General features: G+C 41.0%; 2 protein-coding genes across 2 annotated transcripts; both read right to left on the bottom strand.

Moving 5' to 3' along the window:
• Positions 1-4,057: 4,057 nt before the first annotated feature.
• Positions 4,058-8,804, bottom strand: gdf9 (growth differentiation factor 9). The gene is made up of 2 exons (XM_067364330.1): positions 8,450-8,804; positions 4,058-4,998 (listed from the first exon to the last, which is right to left on the bottom strand). Exons 1-2 carry the CDS (start codon positions 8,802-8,804, stop codon positions 4,058-4,060), a joined length of 1,296 nt encoding a protein of 431 aa, XP_067220431.1.
• Positions 8,805-21,346: 12,542 nt separating this feature from the next.
• Positions 21,347-22,660, bottom strand: sowahab (sosondowah ankyrin repeat domain family member Ab). Its single transcript, XM_067364277.1, has one exon. It carries the CDS (start codon positions 22,658-22,660, stop codon positions 21,479-21,481), a length of 1,182 nt encoding a protein of 393 aa, XP_067220378.1. The 3' UTR covers positions 21,347-21,478.
• Positions 22,661-24,523: the final 1,863 nt, after the last annotated feature.

Genomic DNA, 24,523 nt, shown 5'->3' with positions numbered 1-24,523 from the left:
AGGATATGTCGTGTATTTTCTGTGATTAAATAAATGGTGGGTTTGTTTTTTTTTTGTTTGTTTTTTTTTTTTTTTAGGAAAATTTGAAATTTTATAGGAGGAAATGGAATTGGAGATATTTTACCTACACCAGTTTTATCTTGAGTGAGGAGTAAATGCCTGTTTATCGGACTTTATATTTAGGTTTTGTTTTTTTTTTTAAACAAAAACTATTTACATTCTTACTATTGTTACCATTTACATATTCACTGTCACTCCACAGCGTATTATAGTCCCTGCGACGAGTCATTTCACTCGGCGGCCATCTTAGAAACGCCTATTAGGCATTCAAGTGCGGCTTCTATCTCTTTGAATGGGGAAACATCAAATTCTCAAAAGCTGTTTGTCAAGCTTTCAATTCAATTTCATATTTGAAATCACCAATGAAATCTGACAACAACTGTCTCATAAAATTTGTTTCTAAACACTCGAATCATGACAAAAAAACTGTATTTTTCAGGCTGGATTAAGCTAATGCGCATGCACGGTCCTAAATGCGCGTCTCATTTCAGAGGCGCGCGTCTGACTGTTTCTATGAACCGGAGCTGCAGCAGCTGCTGCTGCAGTGACGCGATGACTTACCAATCGGCGATTGGCTCTTATTTAGAAGGCGGGACTTATTCTGCCATATTGCGCATTGCACTTTCTCCAATTTATAAAAATACGAGTGATGCATCTTGTGTTATTCCATAGTCTCTGGTATTATACAATTATTTAGGGTACATTTACACGACAACGATGTACTAAAATCTGAAAAGTTTCTCTTTCTATAGATGACAAGTTATCCGTTCACACGGATCAGCGAAAATGACTAAAAACGCTGTATTATGACAAGTAGCTGATGTCACGAAATGATGTAAGTAGTTGATATAAAGAAAGACTATGTGCCTGCGCATATACTTGCATTTGTGCCTATACAACTTATTTTTAGTTTACTGCACAATATTTTTCAATTCAATTCACATTTATTTCTATAGCGCTTTTCACGATACATATCGTTTCAAAGCAGCTTTACAGAGAATGTGCAAGTTCTTCTCTATTCTTCTCGTTATTTCCCTATAGCCGCTAATAAATCGTAAGTCTCACACATTCACAGAAAACACCTTACCTTCATGTGGAAAAATAAGCTGGATAGACTCGTAATGTGCATATGCAAGCTCTCACCGTTTTCCCAGATTCACGTTTTTCCAGTTTACACGAAGATGACGACAACGGTATCGTTTTCAAAAACTTGCACTTTGAAACCGTTTTTCACAAGTTTGAGTTTTCAGGCCACTAAAACACTGTTGTCGTGTAAATGAACGGCCAAAACGCATAAAAAGTTTTCCGTTTTTAGTTGAAAACGGTGTTGCGTGTAAACAGTCCCTTAAAAATCACTTCAAAAACAAAAATCGTCATATTCATTAAAGGGATAGTTCACCCAAAAATGGATAACTGCATCCAAAATCGAATACTTCTCTACTATATAGTACGCGAAAAACAGTAGGCCTATGCGAACAAAGTAGTATGTCCAAATTCAAGTACCGGATGACTTACTACTTCCGGAGAGATTCTGAAGCGTGCATACGATGGACACTTTACTATCCCATGAGGCCACGGTTGAGGACTTGTGAATGGAGTTGAAGGGACGCTAGTAGGACATGTGACAGTAACAACATGGCGGATGTAATACATCCAAATTCATTCATACTACAGGTGCTGGTCATATAATTAGAATATCGTGAAAGTTCATTTTTTTATTGTAAATTATTTTTAAAAATGAAACTTTCATATATTCTAGATTCCCTACATGTTAAGTAAAACATTTCAAAAGTTTTTTTTTTTTTAAATTTTGATTAGAGCGTACAGCTAATGAAAGTCCAAAATCCAGTATCTCAAAATATTAGAATATTTCCTAAGATCAATCAAAAAATGGATTTTCAAAACAGAAAAGTTCAAGTTCTTTAAAGTATGTTCATTTGTGCACTCAATACTTGGTCGGCAGCACATTTTACAGCAAATGACTTGCTCCTAGCACAAATTACAGCATCAGTGAAGTGTGGCATGGAAGTGACTGTTTCTCATCTTTCTCTTGAAAATATCCCATAGATTCAGGGGTCAGGGGTCCTGCTGGAAAAGGAAATCAGCATCTCCATAAAGCTTGTCAGCAGATGGAAGCATAAAGTGCTCCAAAATCTCCTGGACGATGCTGCATTGACTTTGCACTTGATGAAACACAATGGACCAACACCAGCAGATGTCACGGCCCCCCAAATCATTACTGACTTCAGAAACTTCACACTAGACTTCAAGCAGCTTGGATTCTGTGCCTCTCCAGTCTTCCTTCAGACTCTGGGACCATGATTTCAACATTAAATGCATGAAATGCAAATACTTTTATCTGAAAAGAGGACTTTCGACCACTGTTCACTGTCCAGTTCTTTTTCTCCTTAGCCCAGGTAAGATGCTTCTGATGTTGTTTCTGTTTCAGAAGTGGCTTGGTTGTCCTTTTCCTGAAGATGTCTGAGTGTGGTAACTCTTGATGCGCTGACTCCGGCACTCATTGTGAAGCTCTCCCAAGTGTCTGAATTGGCTTTACTTGACAGTATTCTCAAGCTTGTGGTCATCCCTGTTGCTTGTGCACCTTTGCCTACCCAATTTCTTCCTTCTAGTCAACTTTGCATTTAATATGCTTTGATACATCACTCTGTAAACAGCCACCCCATTCAGTAATGACCTTCTGTGACTTACTCTCTTTGTGGAGGGTGTCAACGATTGTCTCCTGGACCATTGCCAAGTCAGCAGTCTTCCCCATTAGTGTGGTTTCAAAGAACAAGAGATACCCGGAATTTATACTGTAGGGATGGTCATTTAATGAAACTCAAATGTAAATATTCTAATATTTTGAGATACTGGATTTTGGACTTTCATTAACTGTACACTCTAATCAACAAATAAAAAATAAAAAAAATTAAATGTTTTACTTTACATGTAGGGAATCTAGTATAAATGAAAGTTTCATTTTTAAAAATAATTTACAATAAAAAAAATGAACTTTTTCACGATATTCTCATTATATGACCAGCACCTGTATATAGAACATACCTTTTCAATGGTCATGAAGTAAATTTATATTAAAACGTAGTACCTACGTAATTTCGGATGCAGCTGATGTTTTAATTTTTGGATGAACGATCCCTTTAAGAGGGACTTTTAGTCCTGTTAGAAGAATTCAGATCAGTGAATTTATTTTTCTTCTAAACTACAAAATACTTATAATGACAATCTAACGTTTGATTTAGAGGAAAAAAAAAAAAAATCAAGTCTTATTGCTGATTTTTTTTATTTTATTTTTAGATTTTCATTTTCTTATGGGATTTTCCCCCCATTTTTTTTTTCTTTTTTGTGAAAAACCAAAGCCAGCTCGACCAAATTACACAGACATAAATAATATAAATAGGCATGTGACACACATTCTCATCTATTACTTTCTTTAAAGCAGTTAATAAACACATATCAAGTTGCCCACAATTAAGGCAACTTATTTTCTGGACGTCAAGAAGAGCGAGGTTGCCCATGAAACAACCGTCTGCAATTCCCAGGTTTTAAAACAACAATGTAAAAGTGTTCTGATAAGACAATAGAACTACACTTTTCATATTCTGTCCAGAACTAGAAGTATTAAAATTTTTGCCATGTTTATGGAATAGAAAGTGCAAGACAAGATCACCAACCTAAAGAAAAAAAACTTAAAACAACACAACTGGTCATCAAAGAAGAAAATGATCCTTTAAGCCAATTAAATACCCCCATATTATAACTATTATATAGTGTCTAAGAAAACAAAGCATTATTGAATCAGATATAGAGTAATGTCAAACAACAAAACAAAACAAAAAAATCTGCAAATTATCTTATACATGTGGTCATTTCATAATCATCTTCATAGTAAGAATGGCCAGTGAAAAAAAAAAAAAAAAAAAAAAAAAATAGGATGGTGTTTTACAAAGCAATGCATCACAAAAAAAAAAAGAAAATCTTATCGGCAAGTGCATTTGGTCGCGATCATCTCCTCGTACTCCTTATAGGCAATGGATCCGTCGTTCTCAATGGTCAAAACACTTAAGGGGTTGTATTCTGAAGGAACACATGAAGGTCTGGGCACAGAGGAGTCTAGCTTCTCGTAAATGATGTTTTGAACCATGGTGTGCATGGGTGACCCATAGATATATCCCACAGCCCTCGGACAAAATCCCTTACAGTACCTCGGATTGTATTTGTGAGGCGCTATGATCCAGTGGTCCAGTTTGAGCTGATTGAAGCTCACTCTGAAATCATACAGGTCGCAGTCATCTGTCGGAAAGTCATACATGGGGACGAGTTTGGGCATGCTGGTTTCCATACTCGCGTGAGGCGAATTGGTGCTCTTTAGGGTTCCTCGTCGCTTTCGTGAAGTTGACTCCCACAACGTGGACTTTCCTTCCCAGTGGTTTGACGTCAGATCCACCATCCTACCTTGCGTGGCTCTTCTCTGGTACGCGACCTCGCTGGTGTCGTTGAGGTACAAAAGAAGGGACGGAGATCTGTGAGTTAGCTCAACCGGGCTCTTATGAAACTGGCCTCCAGGTCCTGGGATCATATCTTCAACGCAGGTCAAGTTGATCAGCAGATGGATGTCCTTCTTATGAGCCTGAATGAGAGGACGGAGGAAGGAGGTCACGTCGACCTCCACCCAGCGGCGACGGACCCGCCTCTCGGTGTGGACGCGGAAGCTGAGAAGGGGGACCGACTGCTGGGTGCTGAGATGATGAGAACATATCTGTTCCTTCGAGGGTTTCTGTTCCCTTACATCGAGATAGCAGAGCGATGTGAATGGGGTGATGTGGTTGTGGTCGAAAGAGTACAGCAGGACCGACTTCAGTAACTGCTCCTGAGTCCTCACTCGATTCAGACTGTAGGAAATATCCTGCATGAAGAATTCTGACAAGACAACACATGCCGTTGAGGAACACATCCTTCTCTTACTGTGTTTATGTAGAAAGACAAATATGAATAGTGATGAAAGCTAAATATTAAATATCACAGATGTATATTTACTGAATAATCCACTGTTTTGTAGAGGAGGGTCAAAATGACCATTTTCACCTGAGATTTGGAGCCAAATTAGAGGGGTGTAAAAATGACTTTAGAAAGATGGCAGCATCATAATTTGACTTTTCCACAGAGATTGGTAGGTCTATTAGTAAAATCTGTTGACTTTATCAATCTTTGTTTCAATATATGCCAATGGTGACAGTTCGAAAATGGAGAAAAAGCACTTATTGTGTGTTTTTTACTCAAGTTTGCATGCCTGTAACTCAAGAAGTATTAAAGATATCTTAATATACTTTTAGATTCTTATTCTTAACAAACTTTCCTTTTTGCATCTTCATTTGAAAGGCCCTTGATGGTTCAATCCCAGAGATATGGAGATCTTAATGTGGCTCCATGAGTAAATTGGTAAATTGTACACAACATTTTTGAACATGAGCTGCTTTGAGATCCCCATATCTATGGAACTGAACTGTTTAGGGCATTGAAAATTAAGAATTCAAAATAAAAGGTTATTAAGAATGAGACTCTAGAAGGATATTAAGATATCTTTTATGGCACTCGGGTATGTTCTATGCAATTCAGTTTGAGTTGATAGGAAAACATGAGATACATTTCTAGTTTTAACATTATTTGTTCTTCAGATATTCCTCTTTAAAAGAAAATGGTATAAACTGAATGCAAAGGGACGCACATTTGGTTTTTGACCACTGAAAATGTGTACAGTTGACCAATTTACTCATGGAGCCACATTAAGATCTCCATATCTCTGGGACTGAACCATCAAGGGCCTTTAAAATAAAGATGCCAAAAGAAAAGTTTGTCAAGAATCACAATCTAAAAGGATATTAAGATATCTTTAATACTTTTTGAGTTACAGGCATGCAAACTTGAGGCAAAAACACATAAGAAGTGCTTTTTCTCCATTTTTGAACTGTCACCATTGGCATATATTGAAACAAAGATTGATAAAGTCAACAGATTTTACTAATAGACCTACCAATCTCTGTGGAAAAATAAAATAATGATGCTGCCATCTTTCTAAAGTCATTCACACCCCTCTAATTTGGCTCCAAATTGTCATTTTGATCCCCTTTTACAAAATAGTGGATTATTCAGTAAATATACATCGGTGACATTTAATATTTTGGCTTTCATGACTATTTAGGTTTGTCTTTCTACAGAATATAAAAGGGCAACAATAAAGGGCAACAATCTGGTTCTCGAAGTAAAAGTCCCATGCACTTTCTCCATAAAGAAACTGATTTATAACAATAACATATAAAGTTTACTCAGCATATAAATATAAAATGTTCACTTAAAAATTCTGTCATTACTCACGTTCATGTCATTCCGAAATTACGTACATCCTTTAAAAAACCAACAAAGACATTTTAAATGAAACCTCAGATTTCTGTTCCTCAACCGAAACTGACACTTAAAAACATTCAGGAGATCATAAAAGAAATCTATATGAACTGAGTGTGTTAGGAGAACGAAAGACTTGAGCATGTAGATGAGTAAATGATGACATTATTTTCATTTTTAGGTGAACTATCACTTTAAGCAGACAGGACTTTAGGTCCACCAATTAGAGAAGGTATTGTCACCATAGAAGTCAAATCAGTTTCCTTACTAAGTTTAGATATTTGTATCAGACTATTTTGCAATAAATATACAATCACTGTTGCCAAGTCTGCGGTTTTCCCGCGGAACTGGGTTGTTTTTCATGTCCACGGGTTGAAGCGACCCCAAATAACATAATATTTAGCCCCTGGAATGCGAATTTTACAAGGGGAACCCCGCCCAAAAATGTGGATTTATCCCCCCCAGAACACGATTTTTACAGGGGGACCCCCCTGAAATGCGATTGGGTTAGTTTTGAGTGTACATCAGACGGGTTTTGTTCTGAAAACCTGGCAACCCTTGCCGCGAATTGAAGCGACCCCAAATAACATGATATTTAGCACCTGGAATGCGAATTTTACAAGGGGAACCCCACCAAAAACACGGATTTTACCCCCTGGAATGCGATTGGGCTATTTCTGAATGGTTTTGATTGGGTGGGTTTTGTTGTGAATACCTGGCAACCCTGTGTAATTTTTTTTTACTTAAAGGTGCCCTAGAATCAAAGATTGAATTCACCTCGTCATAGTTGAATAACAAGAGTTCAGTACATGGAAATCTCAACATAACACTGACTGTTATGTAACAGTCGGGATCATTAATATGTACGCCCCCAATATTTGCATATGTCAGCTCATGTTCAAGGCATTAGACAAGGGCAGCCAGTATTAACGTCTGGATCTGTGCACAGCTGAATCATCAGACTAGGTAAGCAAGCAAGAACAATAGCGAAAAATGGCAGATGGAGCAATAATAACTGACATGATCCATGATTACATGATATTTTTAGTGATATTTGTAAATTGTCTTTCTAAATGTTTCGTTAGCATGTTGCTAATGTACTGTTAAATGTGGTTAAAGTTACCATCGTTTCTTACTGTATTCACGGAGACAAGAGCCATCACTATTTTCATTTTTAAACACTTGCAGTCTGTATAATTCATAAACACAACTTCATTCTTTATAAATCTCTCCAACAGTGTGTAATGTTAGCTTTAGCCACGGAGCACTATCAAACTCATTCAGAATCAAATGTAAACATCCAAATAAATACTATACTCACATGATCCGACACATGCATGCAGTATGCATGATGAACATCTTGTAAAGATCCATTTGAGGGTTATATTAGCTGTGTAAACTTTGTTTATGCACTGTTTTATAGTCGAGAGCTCGGGGAGCAGGGAGCGAGAGATTTAAAGGGGCCGCAGCCTGAATCAGTGCATAGTTAATGATGCCCCAAAATAGGCAGTTAAAAAAATGTATTAAAAAAAATCTATGGGGTATTTTGAGCTGAAACTTCACAGACACATTCAGGGGACACCTTAAACTTATATTACATCTTGTGAAAGAACGTTCTAGGGCACCTTTAAAAGTCTATCAATAGTTCTATACAGTACCATCATTTTTTGTTCATCTTTTGAAGTGCTTTATGTGATGCATACTGTAGTTAAATACGTTTTTGCCTCAAAGGAAATAATATCTTGTAGTTTGTTTTGGTTCATGCTTAGATTTCTTTATATGGAGAAAATGAATGGGGAAAATGAAAGTGGGTAAAGTGCCCAGTATCATCCATATAATTATATATATAGGCATTTGCATTTGAATAAATTAACCCTAAAGCATCCTAACAACGGGAGTTCCGGGTTCATAAAGAAACTGTATCTATTCAAAGAGTTTGTAAACATATCTGACCCAACTCTGAGACACACACCTCGGCTCTGCTCGAGACACTCCTCCCGAGGCGTGATCAGACGCGCAGTGTTGTACAGGTGAGAGGCCTCGTGACTCCTGTCCGGTTTGGATGATAGTTTGTACAGTCTCTTCATGTAACGCACATATCTGGAGTCGGGTTTGGCTCGAGGTGTGAATTCTCCCCATGGGTTCTGCTCTGACAAAGCCTTCAGCAAAGGACTCAGGATATTCCCATGGTGAAGGAAGACGTCGGGTTCAACAGACTCGTTCTCAAAGTTGTAGCATGATGTAAATGACAGGCTGATGACCGCGAGAACCATAAAGGATCTGAATAGGGAACAACGCGCACCATATTTAAAACGCGGCGTCGCCATAATAAATAAAGTGCGTTTATTTAAGAACAGTCCGGAGGAGACTGCAGAGTCTTCGGCCAAACCTCACTTCCGGCGCCCTTACTGACGGACAGGTGTGCGCAATCAGGGCGAATTTTTGCCACCAAAGACGGTGTAGTTGTATGGAAGCCCGTTTCCGCCACTAAAAGAAAAAAAAAGATTAATTGCGACTTTTTATCTCAGAATTTTGACTTTTTTCTCGCAATTGCGAGTTATAAAGTCAGAATTCTGAGATAAAAAAAAATCACAATTGCGAGAAAAAAAGTCAGAATTGTGACTTAATAACGGGCTTCCATATAGGTGTCCACAAACTGTATCGAGTAAGATTTATTTTAGACTCGCTGTCGATGACTTTGATCAGGTCTGTATAATTGAAGATCAAGTTAGGATTTTATGCTGAAAAGAGCGAGTTCGTCTAACAACAGAAATTGGGCTTTTTGGAAACGTGCATCACGAGGACACAATTCTTCTCAACATATTATTAAAAACATTTCCAGCCTGTTTTTCTGAGGATCAATGCTTTGATTCTGCAGTCACATGACATTTAATGCCCCAAACTCCCAATATGTCTTATATGTTAAATATAAAACCCGGTGCTTTAAAGATGGAAAACATTAGTATGATCACAATATTACTGTTAATGAAGATGAACTTTGGTTTAATTGAATGTTCCCACAGTGCCATACAACTAACATGAAAAATTGGCAGTTTATTAATAAATATTTCAAGTGTTTCTTCATTTTTCTTGCATCAAACTTTTTTAAAACAAAATGTTTTGCGGGAATATTGTTTTTATTGGAATAGCTACTGAATGAACAAGGTATTTAGTTCCCTAATGGCATCATCATGCAGGAAGTGACATCATTGTGAAAAAAACAATATATATACAATAGTACAGTACAGTCCAAAAGTTTGGAACCACTAAGATTTTTAATGTTTTTAAAAGAAGTTTCGTCTGCTCACCAAGGCTACATTTATTTAATTAAAAATACAGTAAAACAGTAATATTGTAAAATATTATTACAATTTAAAATAACTGTGTACTATTTGAATATATTTGACAAAGTAATTTATTTCTGTGATCAAAGCTGAATTTTCAGCATCATTACTCCAGTCTTCAGTGTCACATGATCCTTCAGAAATCATTCTGATATGATGATCTGCTGCTCAAGAAACATTTATGATTCCCTTTCGATACTTCACTCGTACTGCGTATGGGGAAAGGTCTCCCTTTTTCCCCGCTGCTGAAGCCTTTTTCAATAACGCAGTGTAACTGCACCGTCATTGGTTCACTCATAGACAAGTTGTTGAACCAATGGCGGCGCGGCATAGCTGCGCGGCCTATGGCGACAAAGCGCGCGAATATTCCCGCCGAAATGGGCGGGGTATAGGGCTATATAAGCAGGCGTTTCGCCATAGGATTTCAGTGTTTTCTCCTTCAGCGACGACATCTACTTCTCTTCGCTGATCTCCGCCTGAAGCCGAAGAAGCTCGCCGCCTTCTGCTCTCGCCGCCGTCTGAAGAGGCTCCCGCAGCGGACTCGCCTGGACTCGCCGGTGGAAGAAAGCGCCGGCGCCCTCGCGGACTGCAGCTTCTAGCGCCGTCGCCGAGCCGCCGCCTCCCGCTTCCCGCTTCCGGCCGCTTCCTGTGCGTCCCCTGCCGCCATCCGGCGCGCCGCCTGAGAGCTTCATCCGCGGCTTAAACGCCGCTCTAAAGAGCGATTTCCAGCGGTTTTCACCGCTTTAAGAGCTTCCGCGGCCCTCGCCGCTCTAAAAGAGCCACCCAATTGCCGTTTTCACGGCAGCGGCGTCTCACGATGCCCCGCCACTCATGTGGTACTTGCAGGGCCCCCCTGCACGACGACGATGGACACAGCGAGTGTGTCGCTTGCCTGGGCAAGCCCCACGCAGACGGCGCGCTCGCTGGAGACTCATGCCCGCACTGCGGGCGCGCGGTCTCGCTTCCCTGCGCTCGCGGGTCGCCTTCTTCACTGAGGGCGATCTCGCCGCTCGCGCCCTCCCGTCTCCTTCCTCCCGCGGTCCGGCGAGGAAAGACAGCGGGGTAGAGCGACTCAGCGCCAGGAGTTGAGCGAGCTCACGCCGGCCCAGCCCCCGCGTGCCTCGCCCTCTCCTCCCAGGGAACTCTCTCCAGTTCTGTTCTCTCGCCCTGAGCAGCGTCCCTCCGCAGAAGCGAGTGACCTCGTCTCATTCGGGGGAACAGACGACGAACAAGACGACTCCATGTCTCTTGCGGCTTCCGAAGCGGAAGGATGGGCTGGCGAGCCGGAAGACCCCGCTCCACCGCCTCCCTTGGAACCCATCGAGCATGGCCAGGGCATGGATGCCGAGCTCTTCCGCATCCTGTCTAGAGCCGTTGAAGAGCTGGACCTCGAGTGGGCCCCTCCAGAGGAGCCGTCTCGCAGCCGCCTGGACGAATGGTTTCTGCCAGGCCGCCGCCAAGCACCTCGCCAGCGTTCAGCGCCCTTCTTTCCTGAGGTCCACGAAGAGCTGACGAAGTCGTGGCGCGCTCCTTACTCTGCCCGCCTCCACACTACGCACCGCTCCGCCCTCACCGCCGTCGACGGCGCCGAGGAGAAGGGATACGAGCGCTTGCCACCCCTAGATGAAGCGGTGGCTGCTCACCTCTGTCCTCCCGCGGCTGTGGGTTGGAAGACGAAGAGGGCCCTTCCTTCCAAGCCCTGTCGGACCACCTCTACTCTGGCTGGACGGAGCTTACACCTCGGCGGGCCAAGCTGCCTCTGCGCTCCACACCATGGCCATATTTCAAGCATTCCAGGCCAAACTCCTCCGCTCTCTGGATGAGTCTGGAATCGACGCGCCAGCCTTCAAAGATCTCCGCAGCGCCACGGATCTTGCCCTGCGAGCTACGAAGGCTACGGCCCAGGCCATCGGTCGTTCCATGGCCAGCCTGGTCGTGTTGGAGCGCCACCTGTGGCTCAACCTAACGGAGATCAAAGACCTAGACAAGACGGCCTTCTTAGACGCCCCGGTCTCGCCTTCTGGTCTCTTCGGGCCTGCAGTGGATGGCTTCACTGAGCGCTTTACTGCCGCGCAGAAATCGTCTCAGGCTATGAGGCATTTCTTGCCTAAGCGCTCCAGCTCCGCTTCTGCGTCTAGCCGCCCCAGGACTGCGCCGGCTCAGCAGAACAAACCAGCCCCACCTGCAACACAGGCAGCGCCGCCCAGGAGCATCGCCAGCGCTCGCGCCCTGCGAAGCGCCCTCCCTTCCCGAGCGCCAGGGACCCCGGCCCAGGATTGTGCTGGACCCGGTGCCTCCGAAGTCGTCCTGATTCGTCGGACAGGAAGAGGATGGGGGACCGTCCCGTTACGACCGGACCACCCCAAAAGCTCCCACGGGTAATTTCCCCTCCGCCTCGTTTATTTCCGGGCGTGGGAAACATACTCCAAGTGACAGCTGGGCCCACACCTGTTGCGCCCACTCCAAACGCCGTTTTCACGGCGGACAAATTTTTACCTCATCACAAAAAGAGCAAATTTCCTCTTCCACCCCTCGCGGTGTACGACCCTCTCAACGGCGGTCTGTCACCCAACATTATTCAACCCCTAGCCACTCGGGCCGAGGCCTGGCAGGCCATCCCCGATGTGTCAGAATGGGTCATGGGGATCGTAAACCAGGGCTACTCGCTCCAGTTTGCACGACGGCCCCCCCGCTTCGCCGGGGTGCTTCAAACATCGGTCAATCCGGACGACGCTCATGTCCTCCGGGCCGAAGTCATGTCGTTGCTGGAAAAAGGAGCTGTGGAAATGGTTCCTCCGTCAGAGAGCGAGACAGGCTTTTACAGCCGCTACTTTCTGGTCCCCAAAAAGGATGGCGGTCTCAGACCCATCCTAGACCTCAGGCTTTTGAATCACTCCCTCATGAGACGGAAGTTCAAAATGCTGACGCTGAAGCAGATCCTCGCGCACATTTGCCCCGAGGACTGGTTCTGCTCGCTGGACCTGAAGGATGCGTATTTTCACATCCAGATAGCCCCCCGTCACAGACGATTCTTGAGATTCGCATACGAAGGGGTGGCATACCAATATACGGTCCTGCCCTTCGGGCTGTCTCTGGCTCCCGCACTTTCACCAAGTGCATGGACGCGGCGCTTTCCCCTCTGAGACAGATGGGAATCCGGGTTCTGAATTACCTCGACGACTGGCTCATCTTAGCCCGTTCGCGAGACGAGCTGGAACGCCACAGATCCGTGCTCCTCAGCCATCTACAATGCCTGGGTCTCAGGGTCAACTTAGCCAAGAGCTCGCTATGCCCCACTCAACGAATTTCGTTTCTGGGAGCAGTTTTCGACTCGGTCCGTATGACGGCAGTAGTCTCGCCAGAGCGCGCCCTGGCAATTCAGCAGCTCACGGCATCTGTCACGAACAAAGCCTATCTCCCTCTGAAGTTTTTCCAGAGGCTGCTAGGGCTGATGGCTTCCGCCTCCCCGGTGCTGCAGCTAGGCCTTCTTCGGATGCGGCCTCTTCAGTACTGGTTGAAGTTCCGGGTTCCTCCCAGCGCATGGCGGCACGGCCGCCTATGTCTCAAGGTCAATCGGGCCTGTCTTCTAGCCCTGAAACCTTGGATGGATCCAGTATGGTTCCAACGCGGAGTCCCCTTACAGGCGGTCTCACGGAGGACGGTGCTCTCAACAGACGCCTCCAACTTGGGCTGGGGCGCTGTGTGCGAGGGCAGACCGGCCTTCGGCTCGTGGAGCCACGAGGAAAGCCATCTACACATCAACTGTCTAGAGATGCTAGCAGTGATGAAAGCCCTTCAGTTCTTTCAGGCTTACTTGACGGGACGTCATGTTCTAGTTCGGTCAGACAGTATGACGGTGGTGTCATACCTGAACCACCAAGGCGGTCTTTCGTCCAGCCGCTTATGCGCTCTGGCGAAACGACTGCTGGAATGGGCTCTTCCGAGGCTTCAGTCGCTCAGAGCGACTCATGTTCCTGGCAGGAACAATCTGGGTGCGGACATGTTGTCACGGAGCAACATCCCCTCCGACGAGTGGATGCTCCACCCCCAAGTGGTCCTCACGATCTGGGAGTTCTTCGGGAAGGCAGAGGTAGACCTCTTCGCCTCAGAAGACAACTCTCATTGCCCAACATTTTTCTCGAAGGAAGTAGATGCTCTGGCCCACACATGGCCCAGCACGCTCCCTTTATGCTTTCCCTCCGATCGCACTGATCCCCCAGGTCATCAGGCGTATCCAGAGAAGACCAGCACAGAGTCCTTCTGGTGGCCCCGCTCTGGAGGAACCAGGTTTGGTCCTCAGAGCTATTCAGGCTCTCTCTAAGAGCCCCGTGGCCGATTCCCCTGAGACGGGACCTCCTCTCTCAGGCAAACAGAACAATCTGGCACCCACAGCCGCAGCTCTGGGCTCTGCACCTCTGGTCCCTCGATGGGAGCCGACTAGCCTCCCCGAGGACGTCCTAAATACCATTTCTCAGGCTAGAGCCCCATCTACGAGGCGCCTCTACGACCAGAAGTGGTCAGTCTTTGTTGATTGGTGTTCAACACGCAACATAGACCCTGTGGAGAGTGACGTATCTTCCATACTGTCTTTCCTCCAAGAACGCTTGGAAATGGGGCGCTCCCCTTCCACGCTTAAGGTTTACGTAGCAGCCATTGCAGCGTTCCACGCTCCTATTGCTGGCCAATCGGTGGGACGAAACGGGCTCGTGATCCGTTTTTTGAGAGGTGCTAGGCGTTTGAATCCTCCTCGCCCTCTCACTATTCCCTCCTGGGACCTCTCGTTGGTCCTCAGGGCCTTGAAAGGAGCCCCATTTGAACCAATGGGTTCAGCCGACCTCAGGCCCCTAACACTAAAAACCGCTCTGCTACTAGCACTAGCATCGGTAAAGCGTGTTGGCGATTTGCAGGCCCTCTCTGTGAACCCTGCATGCCTCGAATTCGGGCCTGGTGACTCTAAGGTCGTTCTGAAACCTAGGCATGGCTACGTCCCTAAAGTGCTCTCAACTCCGTTTAGAGCTCAGGTCATCTCGCTCTCTGCTCTTCCTCCCTCGGCGGACGAACCAGAGCTGCAGCTACTCTGCCCAGTCAGGGCATTGAGGACCTACATAGACCGATCACAGTCTTTCAGACTGTCGGATCAGCTCTTTGTTTGTTTTGGCGGCCGCACCAAAGGGTCTCCGGTCTCGAAACAACGCATTTCCCGTTGGATAGTGGATGCTATTAACCTGTGCTACTCCTCACTGGGCACTAATTGCCCCATAGGAGTCAGGGCCCACTCCACTAGAGGAATGGCTTCCTCGTGGGCTTGGTCCAACGGAGTTTCCATCCAAGACATCTGTGAGGCGGCCGGCTGGTCTTCGCCGTCCACCTTTGTCAGGTTCTATCACTCGATGTCCCGACCTTACAAGCTCGGGTCCTGTCGGTGTGATTAGCGGCTTCCAACAGGTCCCGCTTCACGCCACCATAGGAAGTATCTTCCTTCAGTGTAACCATGGGTTCGGTTAGGCTTTGCCTCCGCTTGTCCTTTTTGCCCCCTCTGGGTGGCCAAATGCAAGCTATATCGTTCCCAGCCGTGGCACGGCGTGGTTGAATTCGTTCCCCATACGCAGTACGAGTGAAGTATCGAAAGGGAACGTGCTCGGTTACTAACGTAACCTCGGTTCCCTGAGATACGGAACGAGTACTGCGTCACTTGCCGTGCCACGAGGCTGCGGCTCAGGGTCGTCGCTTCAGTCGATTGACACTGAAATCCTATGGCGAAACGCCTGCTTATATAGCCCTATACCCCGCCCATTTCGGCGGGAATATTCGCGCGCTTTGTCGCCATAGGCCGCGCAGCTATGCCGCGCCGCCATTGGTTCAACAACTTGTCTATGAGTGAACCAATGACGGTGCAGTTACACTGCGTTATTGAAAAAGGCTTCAGCAGCGGGGAAAAAGGGAGACCTTTCCCCATACGCAGTACTCGTTCCGTATCTCAGGGAACCGAGGTTACGTTAGTAACCGAGTACGTTATTTTCAATGTTGAAAACAGTTGTGTACTTTTTTTTCAGGATTCCTTGATGAATAGAAAGTTCAAAAGAACAGCATTTATCTGAAATACAAAGCTTCTGTAGCATTATACACTACCGTTCAAAAGTTTGGGGTCACTAAGAATTTTTATTTTTATTTTTTTGAAAAGAAATTAAAGAAATTAATACTTTTATTCAGCAAGGATGCATTAAATCAATCAAAAGTGGCAGTAAAGACATTTATAATGTTACAAAAGATTAGATTTCAGATAAACACTGTTCTTTTGAACTTTCTATTCATCAAATAATCCTGAAAAAAAATATTGTACACAAATATTTTGTACAATTGTACACATTAAATGTTTATTGAGCAGCAGATCATCATATTAGAATGTTTCTGAAGGATCATGTGACACTGAAGACTGGAGTAATGATGCTGAAAATTCAGCTTTGATCACAGGAATAAATTACTTTGAGAAATATATTTAAATAGAAAACAGTTATTTTAAATTGTAATAATATTTCACAATATTACTGTTTTTACTGTATTTTTAAGTAAATAAATGTAGCCTTGGTGAGCAGACGAAACTTCTTTTAAAAACATTAAAAATCTTAGTGGTTCCAAACTTTTGGACTGTACTGTATATATATATATATATATATATATATATATATATAATGTATATGAAGACTTGCAAAAGCCTTCAAGTGCATTTTTATCAAGTTCACGTGTTTGTTCAGTTATTTCACTTTAATGGCAATTAATAGGTCCTTTTCATTGCCATTTAAGTGAAATAACTGAACATAAACATGTAAGCTTGATAAAAATCCTCATTTTAGAAGAAAAGTACATTATAACCCGTTGAACCCTGTTGAAGTCCACTATATGGAGAAAAATCCTGGAATGTTTTCATCAAAAACCTTCATTTCTTTTTGACTGAAAAAAGAAAGACATGAACATCTTGGATGACATGGGGGTGAGTAAATTACTGAACAAACAAATTGAACTAATCCTTTAACAAACATGGTTGTTGTTGAAGTGTTTTAAAGGCCAAGCAATTAAAAAATATGTGAATTTTAGAGGGGGAAATACGGAAGTCAACTATAGTTACCGTCTGTCTGGTTACAAACATTCTTCAAAATATCTTCAACAGAAGAAAGAAACTCCTACAGGTTTGGAACAATGTATGGTGAGTAAATAATGACAGAATTTTCATTTTTGGGTGAACTATCCCTTTAACAGTGCTGTTTACATCCAACTGCACTGAACTGAAGCATCACAAACATTATCATTCTGAATTTTACCTTTAAAACAAAAACACCAGGAAACAATGACTTTGAACTGTGCCAAATTTATTTGAAATGTATATTTCCTCAGTCAAATAAGTTGTGACATATAAGCAGTCTCATCCTGAAGGTCGAACAATGACCCTATAAATTAGGGAGCAGAACACAAAAAACTATTATCTTGCTTTCTCTAACACAGAGATACTGACTGCCTACAATTGTGACAATCAAGAATTAAAATGAATCTAAAACAACTCTTACATTTATTTACATAAATTATTAATATCAGTAATAAAAGAAACTTTTTTATGCTTAAGATATACTAGTCTTAGTGCGGTTTAAGTGCTCAAATTTGGCTCAGAATAGCTCTGAACCCAAAAGGATCTACTTTCTGAGGCGACCTCGACCTCACAGTTGAAGGAGAGCCGCTCTGAGAGGCGAGGGCGCTGACATCATCACAGATCGCTGCACACCCGTCAAAAGACTGAATGAAGTTATGCTAAGCTCCAGCGCCCGTGAAATCACGCCTGAATCGCTGCCTGACAAAGACCTCATTATATTTTCCAGACTGTTTCTAACACTCATAAATTCCTGGTTAAAACTGTGGTTTTATTCTCACACATTATATCAGTAATGTGGTCATTTGCATAAAGTTTGACCTAATTTTGCCAAGGCCTATCACAGACCTGAGCTAGAGTTCATCTCTTCAGTATTACACAGACGTCGCATCAAGAGTAACATGAGTTGAAGGACGACATGCCGACATCCCACACAGAGGCCTCTCTCCCTTCACTCAATGACACGAGTGTTTCTCCAGGCATCACAATCAGATATGAACCATGACAGAGTTACTGTTTGAGGCAAACTAGAACATTCTCTCGCAAGTCACACGGTGACATTATTTGTATGACATATTTTCCCCCAAATTTGCATTACAAATTTTATGTTTTATTTATTTTGTAAATCCAAATATTTTCAATAATGATTCACAATACACAAAAAAATGTTGGGTTGTTTCAACTCAAATTTTGGTCCAAAAAATATATAACCCAAATGTGGGTTGAAAAATGGGTAAATATTTAATATTTGTCCATATTTGACCAAAATGTGGGTTGAAAAATGGGTAAATATTTAGTATTTGTCCATATTTGACCAAAATGTGGGTTGAAAAAGTGGTAAATATTTAATATTTGTCCATATTTGACCAAAACGTGGGTTGAAAAACGGGCAAATATTTAGTATTTGTCTGTATTTGACCAAAATGTGGGTTGAAAAACGGGCAAATATTTAGTATTTGTCTGTATTTGACCAAAATGTGGGTTGAAAAACAGGTAAATATTTAATATTTGTCCATATTTGACCAAAAATGTGGGTTGAAAAAGTGGTAAATATTTAATATTTGTCCATATTTGACCCAAATGTGGGTTGAAAAACGGGCAAATATTTAGTATTTGTCCATATTTGACCCAAACGTGTGTTGAAAAATGGGCAAATATTTAGTATTTGTCCATATTTGACCAAAATGTGGGTTGAAAAACGGGTAAATATTTAATATTTGTCCATATTTGACCAAAAATGTGGGTTGAAAAAGTGGTAAATATTTAATATTTGTCCATATTTGACCCAAATGTGGGTTGAAAAGGGGTAAATATTTAATATTTGTCCATATTTGACCAAAATGTGGGTTGAAAAACGGGCAAATATTTAGTATTTGTCCATATTTGACCAAAATGTGGGTTGAAAAACGGGTAAATATTTAATATTTGTCCATATTTGACCAAAATGTGGGTTGAAAAACGGGCAAATATTTAATATTTGTCCATATTTGACCAAAAATGTGGGTTGAAAAAGTGGTAAATATTTAATATTTGTCCATATTTGACCCAAATGTGGGTTGAAAAGGGGTAAATATTTAATATTTGTCCATATTTGACCAAAATGTGGGTTGAAAAACGGGCAAATATTTAGTATTTGTCCATATTTGACCAAAATGTGGGTTGAAAAACGGGTAAATATTTAATATTTGTCCATATTTGACCCAAATGTGGGTTGAAAAACGGGTAAATATTTAATATTTGTCCATATTTGACCCAAATGTGGGTTGAAAAACGGGCAAATATTTAGTATTTGTCCATATTTGACCAAAATGTGGATTGAAAAACGGGCAAATATTTAGTATTTGTCCATATTTGACCAAAATGTGGGTTGAAAATGGGTAAATATTTAATATTTGTCCATATTTGACCAAAAATGTGGGTTGAAAAAGTGGTAAATATTTAATATTTGTCCATATTTGACCCAAATGTGGGTTGAAAAGGGGTAAATATTTAATATTTGTCCATATTTGACCAAAATGTGGGTTGAAAAACGGGCAAATATTTAGTATTTGTCCATATTTGACCAAAATGTGGGTTGAAAAACGGGTAAATATTTAATATTTTGCATATTTGACCCAAATGTGGGTGGGAAAACAGGTAAATATTTAATATTTGTCCATACTTTACCAAAATGTGGGTTGAAAAACGGGCAAATATTTAGTATTTGTCCATATTTGACCCAAACGTGGGTTGAAAAATGGGTAAATATTTAATATTTGTCCATATTTGACCCAAACGTGGGTTGAAAAACGGGCAAATATTTAGTATTTGTCCATATTTGACCAAAATGTGGGTTGAAAAACGGGCAAATATTTAGTATTTGTCCATATTTGACCAAAATGTGGGTTGAAAAACGGGTAAATATTTAATATTTTCCATATTTGACCAAAAATGTGGGTTGAAAAAGTAGTAAATATTTAATATTTGTCCATATTTGACCCAAATGTGTGTTGAAAAACGGGTAAATATTTAATATTTGTCCATATTTGACCAAAATGTGGGTTTAAAAACAGGCAAATATTTAGTATTTGTCCATATTTGACCAAAATGTGGGTTGAAAAACGGGTAAATATTTAATATTTGTCCATATTTGACCAAAATGTGGGTTGAAAAATAGGTAAATATTTAATATTTGTCCATATTTGACCCAAATGTGGGTTAAAAAACGGGTAAATATTTAATATTTGTCCATATTTGACCAAAATGTGGGTTGAAAAACGGGTAAATATTTAATATTTGTCCATATTTGATCAAAATGTGGGTTGAAAAACGGGCAAATATTTAGTATTTGTCCATATTTGACCAAAATGTGGGTTGAAAAATGGGTAAATATTTAATATTTGTCCATATTTGACCAAAATGTGGGTTGAAAAATAGGTAAATATTTAATATTTGTCCATATTTGACCAAAATGTGGGTTGAAAAACGGGTAAATATTTAATATTTTCCATATTTGACCAAAAATGTGGGTTGAAAAAGTAGTAAATATTTAATATTTGTCCATATTTGACCAAAATGTGAGTTGAAAAATGGGTAAATATTTAGTATTTGTCCATATTTGACCAAAATGTGGGTTGAGTGTAGATTTAAAAATATTGTAATTAAAGTTGTTTCCTTGATTTCAGCATTAATTAATTAACTTTAAATATTTTTGTTTGTTTGTTGCATTAACAGTAATGAGAATTTTTGAGGAATTATATTTTGAGTTATATGTTTTTGGTAACACTTTATTTTGATGGTTCCCTTTAGACTTTATTCTGTTGGTTATAAGTAACGTTTCACCTACATTAGAGTATTACTAATATACTACACAGTACACTCTCATTAGAGTATTAGTTACACCGTGTCTGACTCCTAACCAAACACAAAGTGATAAGATTCTAGCGACAAGCAGTTTGTCTGTCCACACCAGATGCAATGCGTCAAAATCAATCAAATAGCAGTGTATGCACGGTGTGCATCCGCCTTTAGGCGAATATTCCTTATGAATAACAAAAAAAAAATACTGCGCCATTGACTTTAGAGCAGGTTTTTGTTGGTCAATGGCGCAGGCGTTTTCAAAATAGCAACACGCCAACAATGCACCTGAACACGCCTCGTTTTCAGACCAGCACGTCGATGGGTGAACAGATGAGCGCGAGTGCATTTGCTATTTAAACAACGTGACGCAGGACGTGAAAATGACACTGTGTCAGGCTAAACTAGCAAAAAACACTTGCGTCGCGCCTGCTGTTGCATTGCGCGGGTGTACGACAGGGCCTTTTTTGTCAATTTTGGGGGTAAAATATGACCTGAACACACCCTTTCAGCTGTGTTAGTACAGTAAATTATTTTCCTGTTACTTACTAACCTCATTAACAAATATAATTAGCAGTCAAGTGCACAGCTGTCACTGTACAGTTACCAGTTAAATTAATAAGTACACAAACTAAACATACAATAAAGTCACGTCTATTTCTCGTCAGAGGTTATCTTTCATCGATTAAGTGCAATGCTCTTTCTCTCTAATGAAATGGAAGCTTGGCCGACGTCTGTATTTCTTTTTATGTCCAGCGGCGTGGGGTTGAAATAGTTTACTCAGAGTGTTGAATCCTCTCCGGAGGTTCTGTTCATCCTTCAAATAATTCCCAGCCTCCTGCTGCACACAGCGAGGGTCTCCGAGCATCTTTCTGACTTCAGTCGACACGTCTTGACTTAGATAACGGTAGGGTTTTTTACCGCTGTTATCCCGTATGTTAGCGCTGGCACCGTATTCACACACCAGCAGTGAACACACACGTTCACGGCTGTGAATGGCGGCGATGTGGAGAGGTGTGTATCCTTCGTAAGACTTGGCATTAACATCGATCCCTGCACCGCTCTGTCTTGAAACGTCAATGACTTTACGCACCATTTCACCGTTTCCGCTTTTAGCGGCCCAATGCAGGATTGTGAATCCAGACATGAAATTCCTCTTCTCTGCCAGATGAGGGTCTTGCAGCAGGAGGCTGGAGATCTGACGCCAGCTTCCCGTCGTGGATTTCACAAGCCACTCATGTTCCACAGATCCCAACGGAATTACATCACATTTGGTGATTTTGCTGAACTTTCGCAGTTGCGGCGAACCCTGCGCCTCTAGATCCTTTCGTTTGGCTCTGTATGGAAAAGCTTCTCCAGATATACAGCTCTGGCATGCAGTTGTTTTGACTGGTTCTGCATCTGCTGTTAGTGTTTTGAAGCGCGTTTGATCATTTCGCAACTCGCATTGTGGAGATTTTATGGCCACAAGAGCGAAAACAGAGCCACTCCTGGCATCACTTGTCACACTGAGCACTCTTGCTGTCATATAGTCACTTGTACTGCTGTTACTCACTGTTTGGGTGGAGCAATGACAATAATTGTTATTAATAATATCCACATTCTCTGGTTTACTACTAATGCATGGCGATTTTAAGTCGTTATCCAGTTGGTACTTTTTCTTCACAGCCACGTACTTTACGTCATCGACTTGTTTGACCACTGCAACGTTGTTGACCAGTCGTTTGAAAAGGTCTCTGTTTCGTTTCTTCTCCGCGGGGTCGCTGGAGTTTATAAGTCCTTTGAACTTATTCACAAGCTCCGAGTTTTTCACTTTTCCTCCGTGCTCCAGTAAAAAGGTTAAGATCGTTTCTTGAGTCAGAGCCATTATGTGTTTTCTTTAGTAGTTATGAGAGATGTTTCAACAACAACCTGCTGTTTCCGGTTATCCTCCGAAATCCGCGTGCCTCCCTCTTTATCCAAGACTGGCACATGAACGCGCGATGAATGAAGGATGCGGCGCTGCGCGTGCACTGCGGAGAGGAGCGGAGTTCGCGCGCTGCATTAAAATGTCGTTCACCACATTTCATAATTTATAAACCTCTGTCTAATCAAATGTATGTACTGAGGTTATTAAATAGCCTAAATACATAATTTAATATATTTTTTTAATTTAATAAATCGAAATAATTAAACAATCAACATCTTATGCGAAGTCAGCACTTTAAAACATGATAGGTGAACATTTAAGCAATTTAATAAATGTTTATTGTTTAATTATTACTCTTAAATGTATTCATATATGTTCATTTATTAAACATATTAACAAATGTTAATTTCCAATATATTTTGGGTTCATTTTAAGCAAAGAAACAATAATTATTAAACAATAGTTGAGTTAAATGAAACTACCCAGCAGGTTGAGCAAACATTTAACCCAACTGCTGGGTTAAAACAACCCAATCCCTGGGTTTGTCCATTTTTGAACCCAACTTGGGTTGTTTTTAACCCATGTGTGGGTTGAAAAATGGACAAATATTTAATATTCATTCATATTTGACCAAAATGTGGGTTGAAAAATGGGTAAATATTTAATATTCGTTCATATTTGACCAAAATGTGGGTTGAAAAATGGGTAAATATTTAATATTTGTCCATATTTGAGCCAAAATGGGTGAATATTTAATATTTGACCAAAATGTGGGTTGAAAAATGGGTAAATATTTAATATTTGTCCATATTTGACCAAAATGTGGGTTGAAAATGGGTAAATATTTAATATTTGTCCATATTTGAGCCAAAATGGGTGAATATTTAATATTTGACCAAAATGTGGGTTGAAAAATGGGCAAATATTTCATATTTGACCAAAATGTGGGTTGAAAAATGGGTAAATATTTAATATTTGTCCATATTTGACCAAAATGTGGGCTGAAAATGGGTAAATATTTAATATTTGTCCATATTTGAGCCAAAATGGGTGAATATTTAATATGTGTCCATATTTGAGCCAAAGGGGGGAATATTTAATATTTGACCAAAATGTGGGTTGAAAACTGGGCAAATATTTAATATTTGACCAAAATGTGGGTTGAAAATGGGTAAATATTTAATATTTGTCCATATTTGACCAAAATGTGGGTTGAAAAATGGGCAAATATTTAGTATTTGTCCATATTTTACCCAAATGTGAGTTGAAAAATGGGCAAATATTTAGTATTTGTCCATATTTTACCCAAATGTGGGTTGAAAATGGGTAAATATTTAATATTTTTCCATATTTGAGCCAAAATGGGTGAATATTTAATATTTGACCAAAATGTGGGTTGAAAAATGGGCAAATATTTAATATTTGACCAAAATGTGGGTTGAAAACTGGGTAAATATTTAGTATTTGTCCATATTTGACCCAAACGTGGGTTGAAAAATGGGCAAATATTTAATATTTGTCCATATTTGACCAAAATGTGGGTTGAAAAATGGGTAAATATTTAATATTTTACCAAAATGTGGGTTGAAAAATGGTTAAATATTTAATATTTGTCCATATTTGAGCCAAATGTGGGTTGAAACAATCCAGCATTTTTTAGTATAGATTTAAAAATATTGTAATAAAAGTTGTTTCCTTCATTTCAGCATTAATTAAGGGTACAATTAGTGCCATGACATACTTCACAATTTAATAATCATGTTCACTTTAAAGTCATTTGTTTCATTAACTTTAAATGTTTTTGTTTGTTTGTTTGTTGCA

The sequence above is a fragment of the Chanodichthys erythropterus genome, chromosome 1, assembly GCF_024489055.1.
Source record: "Chanodichthys erythropterus isolate Z2021 chromosome 1, ASM2448905v1, whole genome shotgun sequence".
Lineage (NCBI taxonomy): Eukaryota > Metazoa > Chordata > Actinopteri > Cypriniformes > Xenocyprididae > Chanodichthys > Chanodichthys erythropterus.
The sequence above is the reverse complement of the archived record's forward strand: the minus strand, read 5'-3'. Positions and strand labels throughout refer to the sequence as shown.